The sequence below is a fragment of the Diceros bicornis genome, chromosome 26 (genome assembly GCF_020826845.1).
Source record: "Diceros bicornis minor isolate mBicDic1 chromosome 26, mDicBic1.mat.cur, whole genome shotgun sequence".
Classification (NCBI taxonomy): Eukaryota; Metazoa; Chordata; class Mammalia; order Perissodactyla; family Rhinocerotidae; genus Diceros; species Diceros bicornis.
The window spans coordinates 28247896-28263648 of record NC_080765.1 but is presented as its reverse complement, the minus strand read 5'-3'; the positions used below and the strand labels follow the sequence as shown (position 1 = coordinate 28263648).

Genomic DNA, 15753 nt, shown 5'->3' with positions numbered 1-15753 from the left:
ATCAAAAAGAATAAAATATGTAGGAATAAACATAACCAAGGAGCTGAAAGATCTATACAATGAAAACAATAAAACACTGCTGAAAAATTAAAGAAGACGCAAATAAATGGAAAGACATCCTATGTTCATGGATTAGAAGATTTAATATTGTTAAGATGGTAATACCAGCCAAAGCAATCTACAGATTCAATGCAATCCCTATCAAAACCCCAAATGTGTTTTCTGGAGAAACAGAAAAATCTATCCTAAAATTCATATGGAATTTCAAGGGACCCTAAATAGCCAAAATAATCTTGAAAAGGAAGGACAACATTGGTGGTCTCATACTTCATGATTTCAAAACTCACTACAAAGCTACCATAATCAAAACAGTGTGGTACTGGCATAAGGATAGACAAATAGCCCAATGGAACAGAAGATTGAGCCCAGAAATAAACCTTCACAAACACGGTCAAATGACTTTCAACAAGGGTGCCAAGACCATTCAGTGGGAAACAGACAGTCTTTTCAACAAATGGTGCTCAGAAAACTGGATATCCACATGCAAACGAAAGAAGTTGGACCTTTACCTTACACCATATACAAAAATTAACTAAAAATAGATCAAAGACCTAAATGTAAGAGGTAAAACAGGAAAAGCCTCATGACTTTGGATTTGGCAATAGTGTCTTAAGCATGAAACCAAAAGCACAGGCAACAAAAGAAAAAACATTCAAATTAGACTACATTGAAATTAAAAACTTGTGCATCAAAGAACACTATAAATAGAGTGAAAAGACAACCCACAGAACAGGAGAAAATATTGCAAATCATATATCCAATCAGGGATTAATAGCCAAAATATAAAACAAACTCCTACAACTCAATAACAAAAAAACAAATAGTTAGCCTTCCATACAGGGGATAGGAAGGGATGACCGTATTCATTGTATTACGCCATTTTATATAAGGGGCCTGAGCATCCATGGATTTTTGTACTCATGGGGTTCCTAGAACCAATCCCCTGCAGATACCAAAGGACAACTGTAACCCAATTTTAAAATGGGCAAAGGACTTGAATAGACATTTCTCCAAAGATATACAAACGGCCAATAAGGATATGAAAATACATTCAACATCATTAATCATTAGGAAAATGCAAATCAAAATCACAATGAGATACCACTAGATACCCACTAGGACAGCTATTATCAAAAAAACAGAAAATGACGGGTTAGGAAGGATGTGGAGAAACTGGAACTCTTGTACATCGCCAGTGGGAATGTAAAAGGGTGCAACTCCTATGGGAATCATAATTTCTCAAAAAATTAAAAGTAGAATTATCTTACAATCCAAGAATTCCACTTCTGGGAATATACCCAAAAGAACCGAAAGCTGGGATTCAAACAGGTATTTGTACACTTACATTCATAGTATATTCATTCACAACAGTCAAAAGGTGGACGCAACTCAAGTGACTATTGATGGACAAATAGATAAACAAAAGGTAGTATATACATACAATGGAATATTATTCAGCCTTGAAAAGGAAGGAAATTCTGACAAGGTTCATCAACATGGATGAACCATGCTTCAAGGTTTCAAGTGAAATAAGCCAATCACAAAATGACAAACACTGTATGACTCCACTTATATGAGATACCTAGAGTAGTCAAATTCATAGAGACAGAAAATAGAATGGTGGTTGCCAGGAACTAGGGGGAGGGAGGAATGGGGAGTTAGTGTATAATGGGTACAGAGTCTCAGTTGAGGAAGATGAAAAGAGATCTGGAGATGGTTGGTGGTTACAGCTGCTCAACAATATGAATGTATTTACTGCCACTGAACTGTACACTTAGAAATGGTTAAAATGGTAAGTTTTATGTTATGTGTATTTTACCACAATTTTAAAAAACTTTTTTTAAAAGAGAGAGCACTTCAAAGATTTACCCCAAGAAAGAGAAGAAAATTTTAGGCTACAGCTGCTTCACACTCTCAAGGAAATTACACAAGGTATGTGTTTTCTTTACTAAGATCTAAAGTATCACAATGAGATATAAAGGGAGGCTGGTAGAGCTAAGGGAAAAAAATAGAAGCAAATAATGATATCACAAAAATTAAAAATAATCAGAAGAACAAAGCACAGAACAGATACTTTAGAAAATGCTATTGGTCATTTTGGAAGACAAACTTTTGAAAAATAAAGGGACTATGGTGAGGTGGGGGGATAGTTGGCAAAGAGCCAAAATAGAACAGTGAGAAAATGACATATATGGAGGGGGGGAAGGAGAGCTAATGAACAGATAGTTGATATTTTCAATGATGGAAAAGAAGACAAACAGAATAAGAAAAAAATTTTTAAGAAAGAAATTTTCCAGAAACGAAGAAAGATATGAACCAGCAGATAAAAAGGGCTCATATTATGTTCCAGAAAAAAATTAAAATTTTCAAAACTGAAAAAAAACATAGTGAATTAACTAAACTACAAGGTAAAAGAAAGAATCTTATAAACCAGAAGTCAGCACACTATGAGACAGCAGGCCACATTACCATCTGTTTTTGTAAATAAAGTTTTATTAGAACACAGTGAAGCCCACTCATTTACATATGGGCTTTCATGCTACAACTGCAGAGCTAGGTATTTGGGAGAGATCATATGACCCACAAAGCCCAAAATATTTACTATCTGGCCCTGTTGGAAAACAGAAAATGTTTTCCAACCCCTGTTTTAACTTTTCAAGGAAAAGGCAGAAACCACCTACAAGGCCTGTCTCACACTTATCGGCAGAATATACATGGCACAAAACAATGATGCAAGGCTTCTAGAATTCTGAAGGACAAAGACTGTGACCCAAGAATTCCAAAGCAGTTATTGTTTTCTACACATAAAAACAATAGAAAGACATTCTGTACTATATAAATACCAAGGATATGCATATAATCCCCAAGCCCTTCCTGAGGGGAAAAAAAAACCTACTTGAAAACAGAATCCTACTAACGAAGAAACGCCTCAAAATAAAGGATTAACAAATGGGGAAGATGTGGGATGAAAAGTCTGGAAGTGAGTACCAAATCCATTTAAACATGATATGAAACATAAATAAGCATGGCAAATATTGGTTATAAAACATTACAAATTAGGGGCCGGCCCCGTGGCTTAGCGGTTAAGTGCGTCCGCTCCGCTGCTGGCGGCCCGGGTTCGATCCCTGGCGCGCAGCGACGCACCACTTCTCCGGCCATGCTGAGGCCGCGTCCCACATACAGCAACTAGAAGGATGTGCAGCTATGACATACAACTATCTACTGGGGCTTTGGGGGAAAAAATAAATAAATAAAATTATTAAAAAAAAAAAATTACAAATTATAAAAATTTTATAATGCTTAAAATTTTAGAGAGAAAAGCTACATGTAAAAGAATTAATAATTTGATAGTATATCATGATAAAAATTCTGGACTATGCAATACTCTAGAATGTAGTGTTGGGGGCAAGGGGGGCAGGCAGGAAGAGGAGTGTAAAGGCACTAATCAGGGAAGTCAGATATTGTTTCATTTATGAGGTTGATAAACTGAGAAAGAAGTTTAGTTTATTATTTGAAGTCATAAATCACTAGTAAAACTAAAATCAAGTTATATATCTTTTAAATTATCTGTGAGAAAAAAACACAAAGAAAATATATATAGCAAAATACAGAGATCAAAAGAAACAGAACATTAAAGCAGAAAATACACAAATAGAAACATAAAAATCTGAAAATTTCTGTTAAAAAAAAAACCTAAATGGGATAAAGTCACTTATTAAAAAAGAAATACGAGGGGGCTGGCCCGGTGGTACAGTGGTTAAGTTCACGGGCTCTGCTTGGGCATCCTGGGATTGGCAGGTTCGGATACCGGGCGGGGACGACCCACCGCTCATCAAACCATGCTGTGGAGGCGGTCCCATATACAAAATGGAGGAGAATGGGCACGGATGGTGGCTCAGGGTCAGTCTTCCTCAGCAAAAAGAGGAAGACTGGCATGGATGTTAGCTCAAGGCCAAGCTTCTTCACAAAAAAAAATAATAAAAATAAATAAAAGTAAAAAAGAAATATGAGAATTAGATCAAAAAACAAAGTTCAACTATACGCCATCTCCAGTAGAGAAGTCTAAAATAAAACATTTCAGAAAGTTTGAAGGTAAAAAGAAAATGGGCAAAGACATACTAAAGCAAATACAAACAAAAAGGAAGGCAGAGGTTGTAATATTCATACCCAAGTTGAACCGCAGACAGCAAGCACTCGATGGGGCCACGGCAATATTTGATAAAAACGCTATTTAAATCCTAACAGAGGAGTAAGAAAGAATGAAAACTTCCCAGTTGTTTTTATGAAGCCAACACAATCATGATACTAAAACCTGATAAAGATATTCACTTACAGGATCTCAATGAAAAAATTCTAAATAAAATATCAGCAAGTATCAAGTAGTACATTAACATACACACACACACACACACACACACACACCCCGTGAACAAGCAGGATTTGTTCTTGAACTGCAAGAATAATATAACATTAGGAACGCTATTAATATGATTTGCCATATTAGTAGGTCAGAGGAAATAATACATTCAATCTTGATAGATGCTGAAGGGCATTTAATAAAATTTGACAATAATATTTATTTTTTTTAAATTACCTAACATGATAATATCAAGTGCTAACTGAGATTTGTTTCTGCCTCTGGAGTTAGTGAACAGCACAGGGATTACAGTACAGATGATTCTGCTGGGAGCAGAGGTATACAGCTCTCCAGGGCTGAGTTCCAGCAAGGCCCATTTTGATGTGGCTTCACCACCAGGGCAAGGGAGGCCAAAACTTTGCAGGCTTTGACTATGGAGAGAACTGGAGTGGGGAGAAATCATCTTTGGAGGGAGAACAGTGTTACTGTTTGGCATGAGGAAGTTAAGCTGCTCTCACCCACGCTGAAAACTCAACTATCCAGAGGGTCATTCTCCAAGGGTTCTATACTACATGGGTACAGGGGTGGCCCAGCTGGCCCAGGACAGTCTTGGTTTACACCTGTTATTCCAGCTTCATTAGTAAAAGCACTCTCTTTTCCTCTCAAAATTGTCCTAGTTTAATAATAAATTATGGTCATACTCAGTATACTGAAATTTTAAAATGTTTATACATATGATAAGAGTTTACATGTGCACATGTCTGCATAGTCATATATATAATTATCTAGCTATACATTTCCCAAAAAATAACTATTAAAGCCTGGTCTCAGCATACCCACCCATCCTAAAACAAATTAAAACATCAAATAGAACTCTTAAGATCTAAGAACTTCTCCCTGTTTGCAACATGGATGGACCTTAAGGGTATGATGTTAAGCGAAATAAGCCAGACAGAGAAAGACAAACACCATATAATTTCACTCACACGCGGAAGATAAAAAAAACACAATCGATAAAGAGAACAGATTAGTGGTTACCAGAGGGGAAGGGGGTGGGGGGTGGGTAAAGGTATAAAGGGGCACATATATATCATGATGGATAAAAATTAGACTATTGGTGGTAAGTACAATGCAGTCTATACAGAAAGTGATAACTAATAATGTACAACTGAAATTACACAATGTTATAAACCATTATTACCTCAATAAAATAATTGAAAAAAAAAAAAGTGAAAAAATAAAAGTAATGCAGCAAAAGTGCCAAAGCGAGAAAAAAAAGATATTAGAACTTCTTACGATTTAATTTCATCACTGGAAATTTACACCATATAAACAAAACTGCTGCTGCATTTCAAGAGCCAAAGGAGGAAAGCATTCTCAGACACGAGGGAGCAAAAACATCGTGAGCTGTTGTTGACAATGAAAAACAGAACAGTATAAACTGATATCAGGCCTTCGAGTCTGGTGATGACAGCGTTGTTGGAGCCCTTCAACAGAACAGATTCAGGAGAACATAAACCCAGAGTAGAAGGGCCTGCATGATATATAAGCAGGAGTCAGGAAGCAGGAGCAGTGGACACAGACTATATTCTGTCCACTATAAACAGCTGTGAAGGTAAGAAAAGAACTTTGCTGCTGCTTCATGTTTAACCAATGGTCTTGTGGATGAAAGGAAGAGGGAGAGTTAGATAAACATATTTGTTGGAAAACCACTGAAAAATAACATAGCAACCTAATGTTCTTGACAAGGCTCAAAACTCATCAAATGGTACACTTAAGATTTGTACATTTCTCGAAATGTAAATTTTACCTCACAAAAAGAAAAAATCATAAACCAACACTGAACTCTAGTTACGGATATGAATATAAAGTGTTTAGGAGTGAAGTTGACTGATGTCTGCAACTTACTCTGAAATGCATCCAAAAAATAAGATGGATGGATAGAGATAGACGGGTGGATGTGTGATAAAGCAAAGGTGGCAAAATGCTAACACTAGGCACTAGATAGTGGGTTCATTGCACGATTATTTCAACTTTTCTATATGTTGAAAAATTTCATATAAAATGCTGAAAAAAAGGCAACCATTATAAAGTTACAGATTTACTCCCAATCTACATAATTTAATTAACATTAAGACATTCTAAAGACTGAAAACTCGGAAAGCCTTATCTTTGGAAAAAGGTTGACACGGAGATGAGAAACAGCCAGCACTCACCTACAGACTGTGAGGTGAAGGCAGCTACAATCTGGGGGCTGGCCAAGGCCTCCAGCCTGTTCTTCAGAGCCTCCAAGTGCACACATTTCTCTGAGTAGTCTGGTGTATCGACAAGCATCATTAAGCTGTTCTGCATACCTGTTAGCTTAGCAGAAATCACGGCTATGTCCTAAAAAAGACCAGAATAGAGGATATTTATTTTAAAAGACCCCTGCTACTTCAATTAAGAATGGACAAGGGCCAGCCCTGTGGCTTAGCAGTTAAGTGCGCGCGCTCCACTACTGGTGGCCCGGGTTCCGATCCTGGGCGCACCCCGACGCACCGCTTCTCCGGCCATGCTGAGGTCGCGTCCCACATACAGCAACTAGAAGGATGTGTAACTATCACATACAACTATCTACTGGGCCTTTGGGGGAAAAAAAAAAGGAGGAGGATTGGCAATAGATGTTAGCTGAGAGCCAGCCTTCCTCAGCAAAAAGAGGAGGATTGGCATGGATGTTAGCTCAGGGCTGATCTTCCTCACACACACACACAAAAAAGGAATGGACAAAATACATGAACAAGCAATTCATAAGATAAGAAGATGGCCCATAGATATATTATGTTCAATATTATTAGTATTCAAATAAATGCAAATTAAAACAAGGAAGTGCCCTTTTCCTCCTAACAAATTGCAAAAACTTTTGAAAAATAATATAGCTATTGTTGGTGAGGGTGCAAAGAACAAGTCTATCTTGTACCATAAATTTTTTTTTTTTTTTAAATCAGTGGAGCGTACACTTTATTTATTTATTTTTTTCCCCAAAGCCCCAGTAGATAGTTGTACATCATAGTTGCACATCCTTCCAGTTGCTGTATGTGGGACGCGGCCTCAGCATGGCCCGAGAAGCGGTACATCGTTGCACGCCCGGGATCCGAACCCAGGCCGCCAGTAGCGGAGCGCGCGCACTTAACCACTAAGCCACGGGGCCGGCCCTCTGGTACCATAAATTTATACTGTCTTTCTGGAAGGCAATTTAGCAATATGCATCATGAGCTTTAAGAATATTCACATTTTTTGACCTGGTATTTCCTCTTCTAGAAATTTGTCCTAAGGAAATAATCAGAGGGACACAGAGATATTAATGTATTATAATTAATTAATGTGATTTCAGTGTTGTAATAACAAAAACATGAAAGCAAGCTAAATCTTCCATAGTAAAAAATAAAATATAAATTACAGATCACTCATAATGGCATGTGGAATATTGTGCAGCCACTAAAAATTATATTTTTGAAAAGTATTAATTACACAGAAAAATACTTACAACTTACCATTAAGTGAAATAAACAAGACAAAAAAGCATATAGACATTAGAATATATAAATGCATACATATCTGTAATATATGCATACATACATAAGTACAAATACATAGAAAAATACCTACTAGACATAAAAAACATATTACTAGGGAATAGGAATGAGGATCATTTTGCTTTCTTCCTTGTATTTTTCTGAATTTTCCAAATCTTCTAAGACACACATAAATTATGTTTATAATTAGAAAAATAAGTGCTATTTTTAAAAAAGAATTAAGAGGGTCCAGCCCGGTGGCGCAAGCGGTTACGTGCGCATGCTCCACTGCGGCGGCCCAGAGTTTGACGGTTCGGATCCCGGGCGTGCACCGACGCACTGCTTGGCAAGCCATGCTGTGGCAGCGTCCAATATAAAGTGCAGGAAAATGGGCATGGATGTTAGCCCAGGGCCAGTCATCCTCAGCAAAAAGAGGAGGATTGGCAGATGTTAGCACAGGGCTGATCTCCTCACAAAAAAAAAAAAAGAGAATTAAGAGTGTAATAACTAATTGTATTTCATTTCAGCATTCAACAGGTGCCTGCGATGTGTCAGACACTGTATTAGATGTCTGAGACACAAAGATGAGGAAGGTCACACTGCAGCCCTGGAGTTCACAATGTATTGGGATATAAAGATTACGATACAATTTGAGAAGTATGGCTCAAGTGTTATGGGGACATAGGTGAGGGAGCAATGAATTTTGCCTGTGAGAGGCAAGGAGCCAGCAGGGAGAACTATGAAAGGAGGTGACACTTTAGCTGGACCTGAGGGACGAGTGTACTGTACTGTAACGAAAATAAGAGGAAGGACAGTTCAGGCAGGGAACTAAGGCATGAAAGAGGATGGTGTGTTAACAGTCTGGAGCAGTGACAAAGTGGAAATCACATGGAGACAGCGGCCAGAGAAAAAGCTGGAAAGGCAGGCCACACGCAACGCTGTTGTGAAACACAGGCCTTGTGAGCCGGCTTAGAATTTATCTGGTAGAAAATAGTGAATCGTTCAAGCTTAAAATGGGAGGGCGAGGGACAGGGAAGGCCATGTGCCAATCTACTCTTTAGAAGATCCCCTGGACGCATGTGGAAGATAAAGTGGAGTGTGGGAGGGACTTGGCGGCAAGAAGACCAATGGATGGCTGTTGCGCTCCTCCAGGAGTAAAAGGATCGCAAAGCATGACTAGGTGGTGGCAGAAGGATAAAAAGAACAGAGAACTGAAGAGAAAGATGGGAGAGACGGGGAGGAGGGAGCAGTTAAGGACTGTTAATGTTTCTAGCTTAGATACCACATGGAAAACGATGCCATTAACCAAGACAGGGAGGCCAAGAGAAAGAGCAAATGGGGAATGGCTTTGGACAGAAATAATGAAGTCAGTGTTTGCAGTGCCTAGAAGGAGTCCACCAGATGCATGTGGTCTTGTGGGCAGTTAGTTCTGAATATTAGGATAGTTGGGAAGAGAAAATCAAGATTTATAACTTTTAGCTAATTAACATGAGCAGTTTACTCCTGTTAAAATCAGAGACCGTATTTAAATCCATTCTCTCTCATACACATGTGCCAAGAATAAGATTTACAACTTTCATCTAGGAAGCCTGGATCAATTAAACTTGTCAAGCGCCCTGAGGGGCTCTGAAATGGAATGGGAAGGAGTATGGCTCTATTCTACTTAAGGATAATGATAATTGATATAGAATAATAGATGGTGAAAGAACAAAGTGCAAAGCAGTGTTTACAATGCACCACCATTTGTGGAAAACAAGGGCAAGGAACATATATGTGTGTGTACATCTGGAAGGACAGGCATAAAGGCGATAACAGGGTTGGTATGTAGAGGGGAATTTAGGGGATCAGGAGGGTCAGGGTTACGAGAAAGACTTATTTTCCACTGCTTGTTTCTGTTTACTAAATTTTTTACCATGTGCATTTATAACTTCGTAAAAAAGTTTTAAAAGTTTTTAAAAACAGCAAAAAAGATGATAAATAATTCATTTCGCTTTACAATTGAAAAAGAGTTTTTCATAAGACATCATCTCACTCATCCTTTTAACCAGGTACCAAAGGCATATCTATTTTCCCCACTTCGCAGCCCAGGAGGGGTTAAGTAACTTGCCAAGGCGCCACTGTGTGTCAGGCCCCTCTGCCTATCTTCCACGCTCTCGTCTAATCCGTTCTCTCCGCCTTTTTTATTGAGGCTTCTCCTGAACTCACTCTCCGTGACTAAAAGGCTTCAGTCAAGCAGAGGGTACAAACTAAAGAGGGTGGAAATCCTCAAAGCTGTTTCAGCTCTTGCCACCCCGTGTCTGAATGTTTCCATACATGCCTATTTACTATCCCTTATGATTTTGAGTGGAATAGCTCACTCATTTGTTTCTCCAAAACTTAAGTTCCTGTTGAAATTCCTGGTTAAGATTTCACAACATCCCTTAAACAAGAACCTACTTGAGTCTTAAATGTCTCCTCAATATCAGCACTCAACGTGCTCCACTTGTCTGCTTCTTGAAGAGATTCTGCGGCAAGCTGCATTCTGGACTTGACCTGGTCGATTTCTACCAACACCTAAAAGAAAAATAAGCAGTAAAAACGAAGGAAGTGGCAGTTCCATTGTCTCTACCTCCACCAGCGACTTGAAACATAAGTATTAGGGCATGTTCCTGTCTTTAGAGAGCCTCTGTACCTCTTACAACACCAATCACAGGGCTACATTTGTTCAGTGAGCGCTGGAGAGAGATGAATAAGCTGAGAGAACTTAGCAAAAGCATCATTTGAGTGCTTGGTAGGATTCTGAGTTAAGGCTGGCCTCCCACTATGAGAGTGAACACCTTCCAGAAACAAGAATTGACATTTAGGATGGGGGCCAAAATACCTGCATCGACTGAGACGTGTCCTCTTCAAATTTTTTAATGTCCTCCTTGACAAGAATCATTTGTTCTTTCAGGAATGACGCCTCCTGTTTAAGGGCTTCGACATCACGGAGCACTTTGGGCATGTTCTGAAGGGCCTGGTGACTTGTTTCTGTAGCAAGAACCCAAGAAAAGCAATATGCACCAAATGTGAAAATCAGACCAGTTACCAAGGAATAATATGAATAAATCAGACGACAGGAAGGAAATTTTCCCTAAAGCACTACTAACCACACAGTTTTCCGAGCCTGTGGAAAATGGAGGGTGGGAGGGGAGGGGAGTGGGGAGGTGGCCTCTGCCAGGACCATGTCCACCCCAGACTGATGGCAAGGGTCCTGTGACTTAACAAGGAATGAACCATCAAACTGACCCAACATCAACTGTTTTCCACCACTGAGTTAAACTGAACTCCCTTTTCAAGGAAAGAGAATGAAGGAATCTGACAGATGAATGCCAGCTATGCGCCACGTGCAATACACACATTATATCACTTAATGTTCATGGCAATCATTAGCAGCCACCTCTTACAGATAAGAAAACTAAGGCTCAGAGAAGTTAAGTAACTTGCTCAAGATTTCACAGAGTTGAAATCAAGTCTTATGTGTGTCTGGACCCAACATCTGCTTTCCATGGTCTTTTCAAAATGTAGTCCACGGACCACCAGCACCAGCTGGAGTACAGTTAACATGCAGATCCCTAGACCACCTTCCAGAGATTCTTATTTAGTAAGTCTGGTAGGAGATCAAGTGAGATCAAGGAATCTGCATTTAACAGACTTCCCAATGTAGAATAAAATTTGAAAATCTTTGCAGACCATGATGTGCCATCTGGAACTGGGAGGGCTAACAGCATAACCCTTTAATGCTTTAAGGGGCAAGTCACTGGGGAATCGAGCAAAGAAGCCCAGAGTCTTCTGCTCCACCAGTGTGCTGAATGGAACCTTAACATCTTGAAGATGCACTTCAGGAACCTGTTCATCCAGCTCTGCCATAAAATAACATTCTGTTTCCAGCACTGACTCCAGGTAAGGTTCTCAGAGTAAGAACACAAAGGCAGAACACACACAGATTTCTTCAATGCACAGACTTCACTGACTTTTACCAGCACTGTTCTGGCCCCAGCCTGGTCTCCCGCCTGCTAAACCTCAGAGTCACTCTTCAGGCCTGGCTGGTTCCCTGTGTATCTCCTTTTCTCTCTCTACAGCCCCCCCCAAATTTAGTCCACTCTTGTATCCATTTTAAAACTACCACTTGCAGTGGTTGCCTCTGGGAGAGTAAGGACCAGATTTCACTGCGAAGGGGCAAGGGACCCTTTCTTGGTTGATGGTGACATTCTGTATCTTGATGGAGGTTTGAGTTATACTAGCTGTATACATTTGTCAAAACTCATCAAACTTATCAGATAAGATCCACGCATGTCACCTTATGTAAATTTTATCTAGTAAAAAAGAGCTACAAACAAGTATTGAACTATATAACATTTAGGGTTCTAACTGAAATGTTTAGGGGAGAAGTGTGCTGATGCCTGCAACTTATTTTGAAATACATCAAAAAATAAGATGGAGGGATGGATAAATGGATAGATTTGTGATAAAGCAAGAAACTGTTAATTGTAGAATCTAGGTGGTGGGTATATGGATGTTCACTACAAATGCTCTCAACATTACTATATGTTTGGCACCTCCATCCACAGCTGTTCAGTTCAAGAATCTGCCATCATTCTTGATTTTCTCCCCCTCTCATTTCTCATTCCAATCCATCAGCAAGTTCTCCCCTTTCTTCCTCCTAAACATACCTTAAATCTACCCATTTCTCACCAACGCCACTGCCATAACCCAGGTTGAAGCCGCTATCATCTCTCTTCTGAACTACAGTAACAGCCTCCTGAATGGGGACACAGCGAACCATGTCACTCCCCTGCTTAAAAATCCTCCAGTGCCTTCCTATTACACTTGATTTAAATCAAATCCAAACTCTTTAATGTGACATTCAAACCCTGCATGATCTGGCCACTGCCGACTCTCTAACCTAAGACTGGGTCTTGTTCAACATTGTCTCTCTGGACCCTGGAGAACAGTTTGCGCCCAATAAATATTTGCTGACTGACTGAAGGAACAAATCAGTCCTCCAATTTGCGGCCCTCACCATCTCCCACCTGAACCTCTGCAATAACTCCTCTTCACGGCAGACTTGGGCCCTTGTCTCATCTTCCATAAAAATAACGCTTTAAACCTCTGAAGGTTTCTCACTGCCTATGGGATGAAATCCAAAGTCCTTAGGATGGCCAAAAAGGCCTTTCACAGTTTGATCCCAATGTACTTTTCCTCATTATCTCCAGCAGAAGTTTCCCCCCATGAAAGCGTGATCTGCCAATAGTAATAACACCAATGATTAATATTTATTGACGTTATTGATGAAGGTCTGTTTGAACTCACCCTTCTCTGGGCTGGCTAGACCTTTTTATATCCACATACCTCTGCATGTGTTGTACTCTCCCCTTTAATACTATATTAACACTTTAATATAATAAAGTATAATGGATAAGAGCCTGGGCTCTGAAATCAATTGCGTGGTTCAAATCCAGGCTCCCCCTTTATTAGCAACACGATCCTGGGCAAGTTACTTCTCTCAGCCGCAGAGTCTACAACTATAAAGTGGGAATAATAACTGTGCCTACCTCTAAGGATTGTCAGGTTTAAATTAGACAATCACGCCAAAAATGGGGCACTATTAACATTTGGGCCAGGACATTTCTTCATTGTGCAGCTGTGCCAAGTATTGCAGGACATTAAGCATCGCTGGGTCCTTCCACTAAATGTCCATCATTGTGACATTCACTGCAACAACTAAAAAAATTCCCACGCACTTCCAAATATTCTGGGGCGCAGGGAGAGGCAGCATTACCACCCTTGGTTGAGGACTACTTAGTTAATACATATAAAGCACTTAAAACAGGGCCTGACACATACCAAGGACTCAAATATTTGCTTTTATATTATTATTAATATTCTCCCCGTCATTGCCCTATGAAGTCTTCCTTCAAGGCTTAACACAGGGAAAGCCTTTTATGATTCCCCAGACAAGAGGTAAGTGCACCCTTCCTCCAGCTCTCACAGCTCCTGGTTCTACTCTCAGTAAAGCCACCCCTCATTGTAATTTAACTGTTTATATATCTTCCCCACAAGGCAGCAAGCTCCAGAAAGGTAATCTTTTTATCCCCAGTGCCCATTTCTTGACACATGCACAGCAGATGCTCAATAATTAGTAAAAGATGCAAAGTACAATAAAGAAACTGCAGTGAAATAAAGTGCCCCTCCCACCCGCCTTTTCTTAAACACTGGACATCTCTATAAAACAAAGTTCTATTTACTTGGCCATAAGCTTCCAGTGGACAATCTCTTTGACCCGTCTATCCCACAGAGCCTAGCAGAGAGACCGGCGTGCAGAATGTACTGAATAAACACACAATGAACAAAAATCAAGTCGAGGAGTTAATGAAATGGTTGCTGGTGTGTATTATTTTTTATAATAAACTGTCCTTAAAAGATGGTGCAAGTTTCCCTTCAGGCCAGCCCATCTTCCCCGCTGACATGAAGATCCACTAAAACAATGTTTCCCAGATTTGTGTCATTCCCATACACCTTCAACAAGCTTTTGCCAAATGTAAGGATCAGTTGACTATTATTTAATAGTCTTAATATTCACTCTTTTAAAAGTTTTAAAAGGAAACTTGATGGCACCGCCAGAGGTGGAAAACCAAGATCCCAAATCAGCGAACGTTAAAGACAGCCGAGCAGCGGCTGAGCGCTTCTCCTCGACGTCCCCAGAGGGGCTGAGGAGAATCGGCCCGCGGCTCGCTCTGCGCCACGGGACGCGCGACATTTACTGCCCACTAGGTGACCCCCCGGGCGCCCCAGGCCCAGTCTGGGGGGCTCCCCGCCGCGCGGACGGCGCCGCTCACCCTCCACGGCGTGGTTCACCTCTTGGATGAACAGCTGCAGCTTCATCACCAGCGTGGCCGCGTGGCCGTCCGCCTTCCCGGCCGCCGCCTCCTTGGGGCCAGCCCTGAAGGCCGCGTTGATCCACTCCTTCACGTCGAAGTCTTCGGCCAGGAACTTGGAGAAGTCCATGGCCGCACTGCCTCAGCCCTGGCCTCCAGGCCTTAACGGCTGTCTCCGGGCGGCAACGAGGCTGCCGATGCGGGCGGCCCTGCAAGAGCACCCAGGCTGGCTCGGGACGCTGACGCCGGAACCCACAGCCCGGGTAACTGGCCCCTCCGCGACCTCTCTGTCAACTCGCTGACGTACACGGCTGGGAGTGACCCTCGCCGCGCGCCGTACTTCTTCCGGAAGTAGGTGGCTGTTACCATAGTGACTGCCGCTGTTCCGGGCGCCCTGGTGAGCTAGGTTTAGGAGAAACGCCAGGGCTGAGGAGTGGTAGGCGGGTGCTAGCATCCCGCTTCTTCTGCTAACTTAAGTGCTTGTTGAACACTTAAAGGCCTTACATAGATTAGCGCATTTAGCCCTCACAGTCCTACGAGACTATTATTGTCCCCAACGTAAAGATGAAGAACTGAGGCGGTTGAGCAACTGGTTCCAAGTCACATAGCTAGCAAGTGGCTCTGTGGGGATTTGAACTCAGGCAAGCCTGCCCCTGGAGCCTGACTCTTTATTGCCCTCCTAAAGGGGGCAGATGAACCTACCTGATCTGGCCTCTGCCCCCAACTCTTCCCGCTCCTGTCTCAAAGCTCTAGCCACATTGGCCCCCTGTCCTTTCCTGAAAGCCGCCACGCTGGAAATCACCACTCTGCACTTACTGTTTCCTCTGGATAAAAACAATGTGACACCTCAGAAAAGAGAGACTATCTGGGAGAGCCTCCTTTGTCATGG

At 41.1% G+C, this 15753-nt stretch overlaps 1 protein-coding gene across 1 annotated transcript in view; it reads right to left on the bottom strand.

Moving 5' to 3' along the window:
• Positions 1 to 15166, bottom strand: part of COG7 (component of oligomeric golgi complex 7) — a 75206-nt gene extending 60040 nt beyond the window's left edge. The window contains exons 1-4 of the mRNA XM_058569868.1: positions 14826 to 15166; positions 10829 to 10977; positions 10405 to 10521; positions 6634 to 6802 (exon numbers count right to left, since the gene is read on the bottom strand). Coding sequence (XP_058425851.1) covers positions 6634 to 6802; positions 10405 to 10521; positions 10829 to 10977; positions 14826 to 14994 — 604 coding nt within the window. The 5' untranslated portion in view covers positions 14995 to 15166. The remainder of the gene's footprint in view (positions 1 to 6633; positions 6803 to 10404; positions 10522 to 10828; positions 10978 to 14825) is intronic.
• Positions 15167 to 15753: the final 587 nt, after the last annotated feature.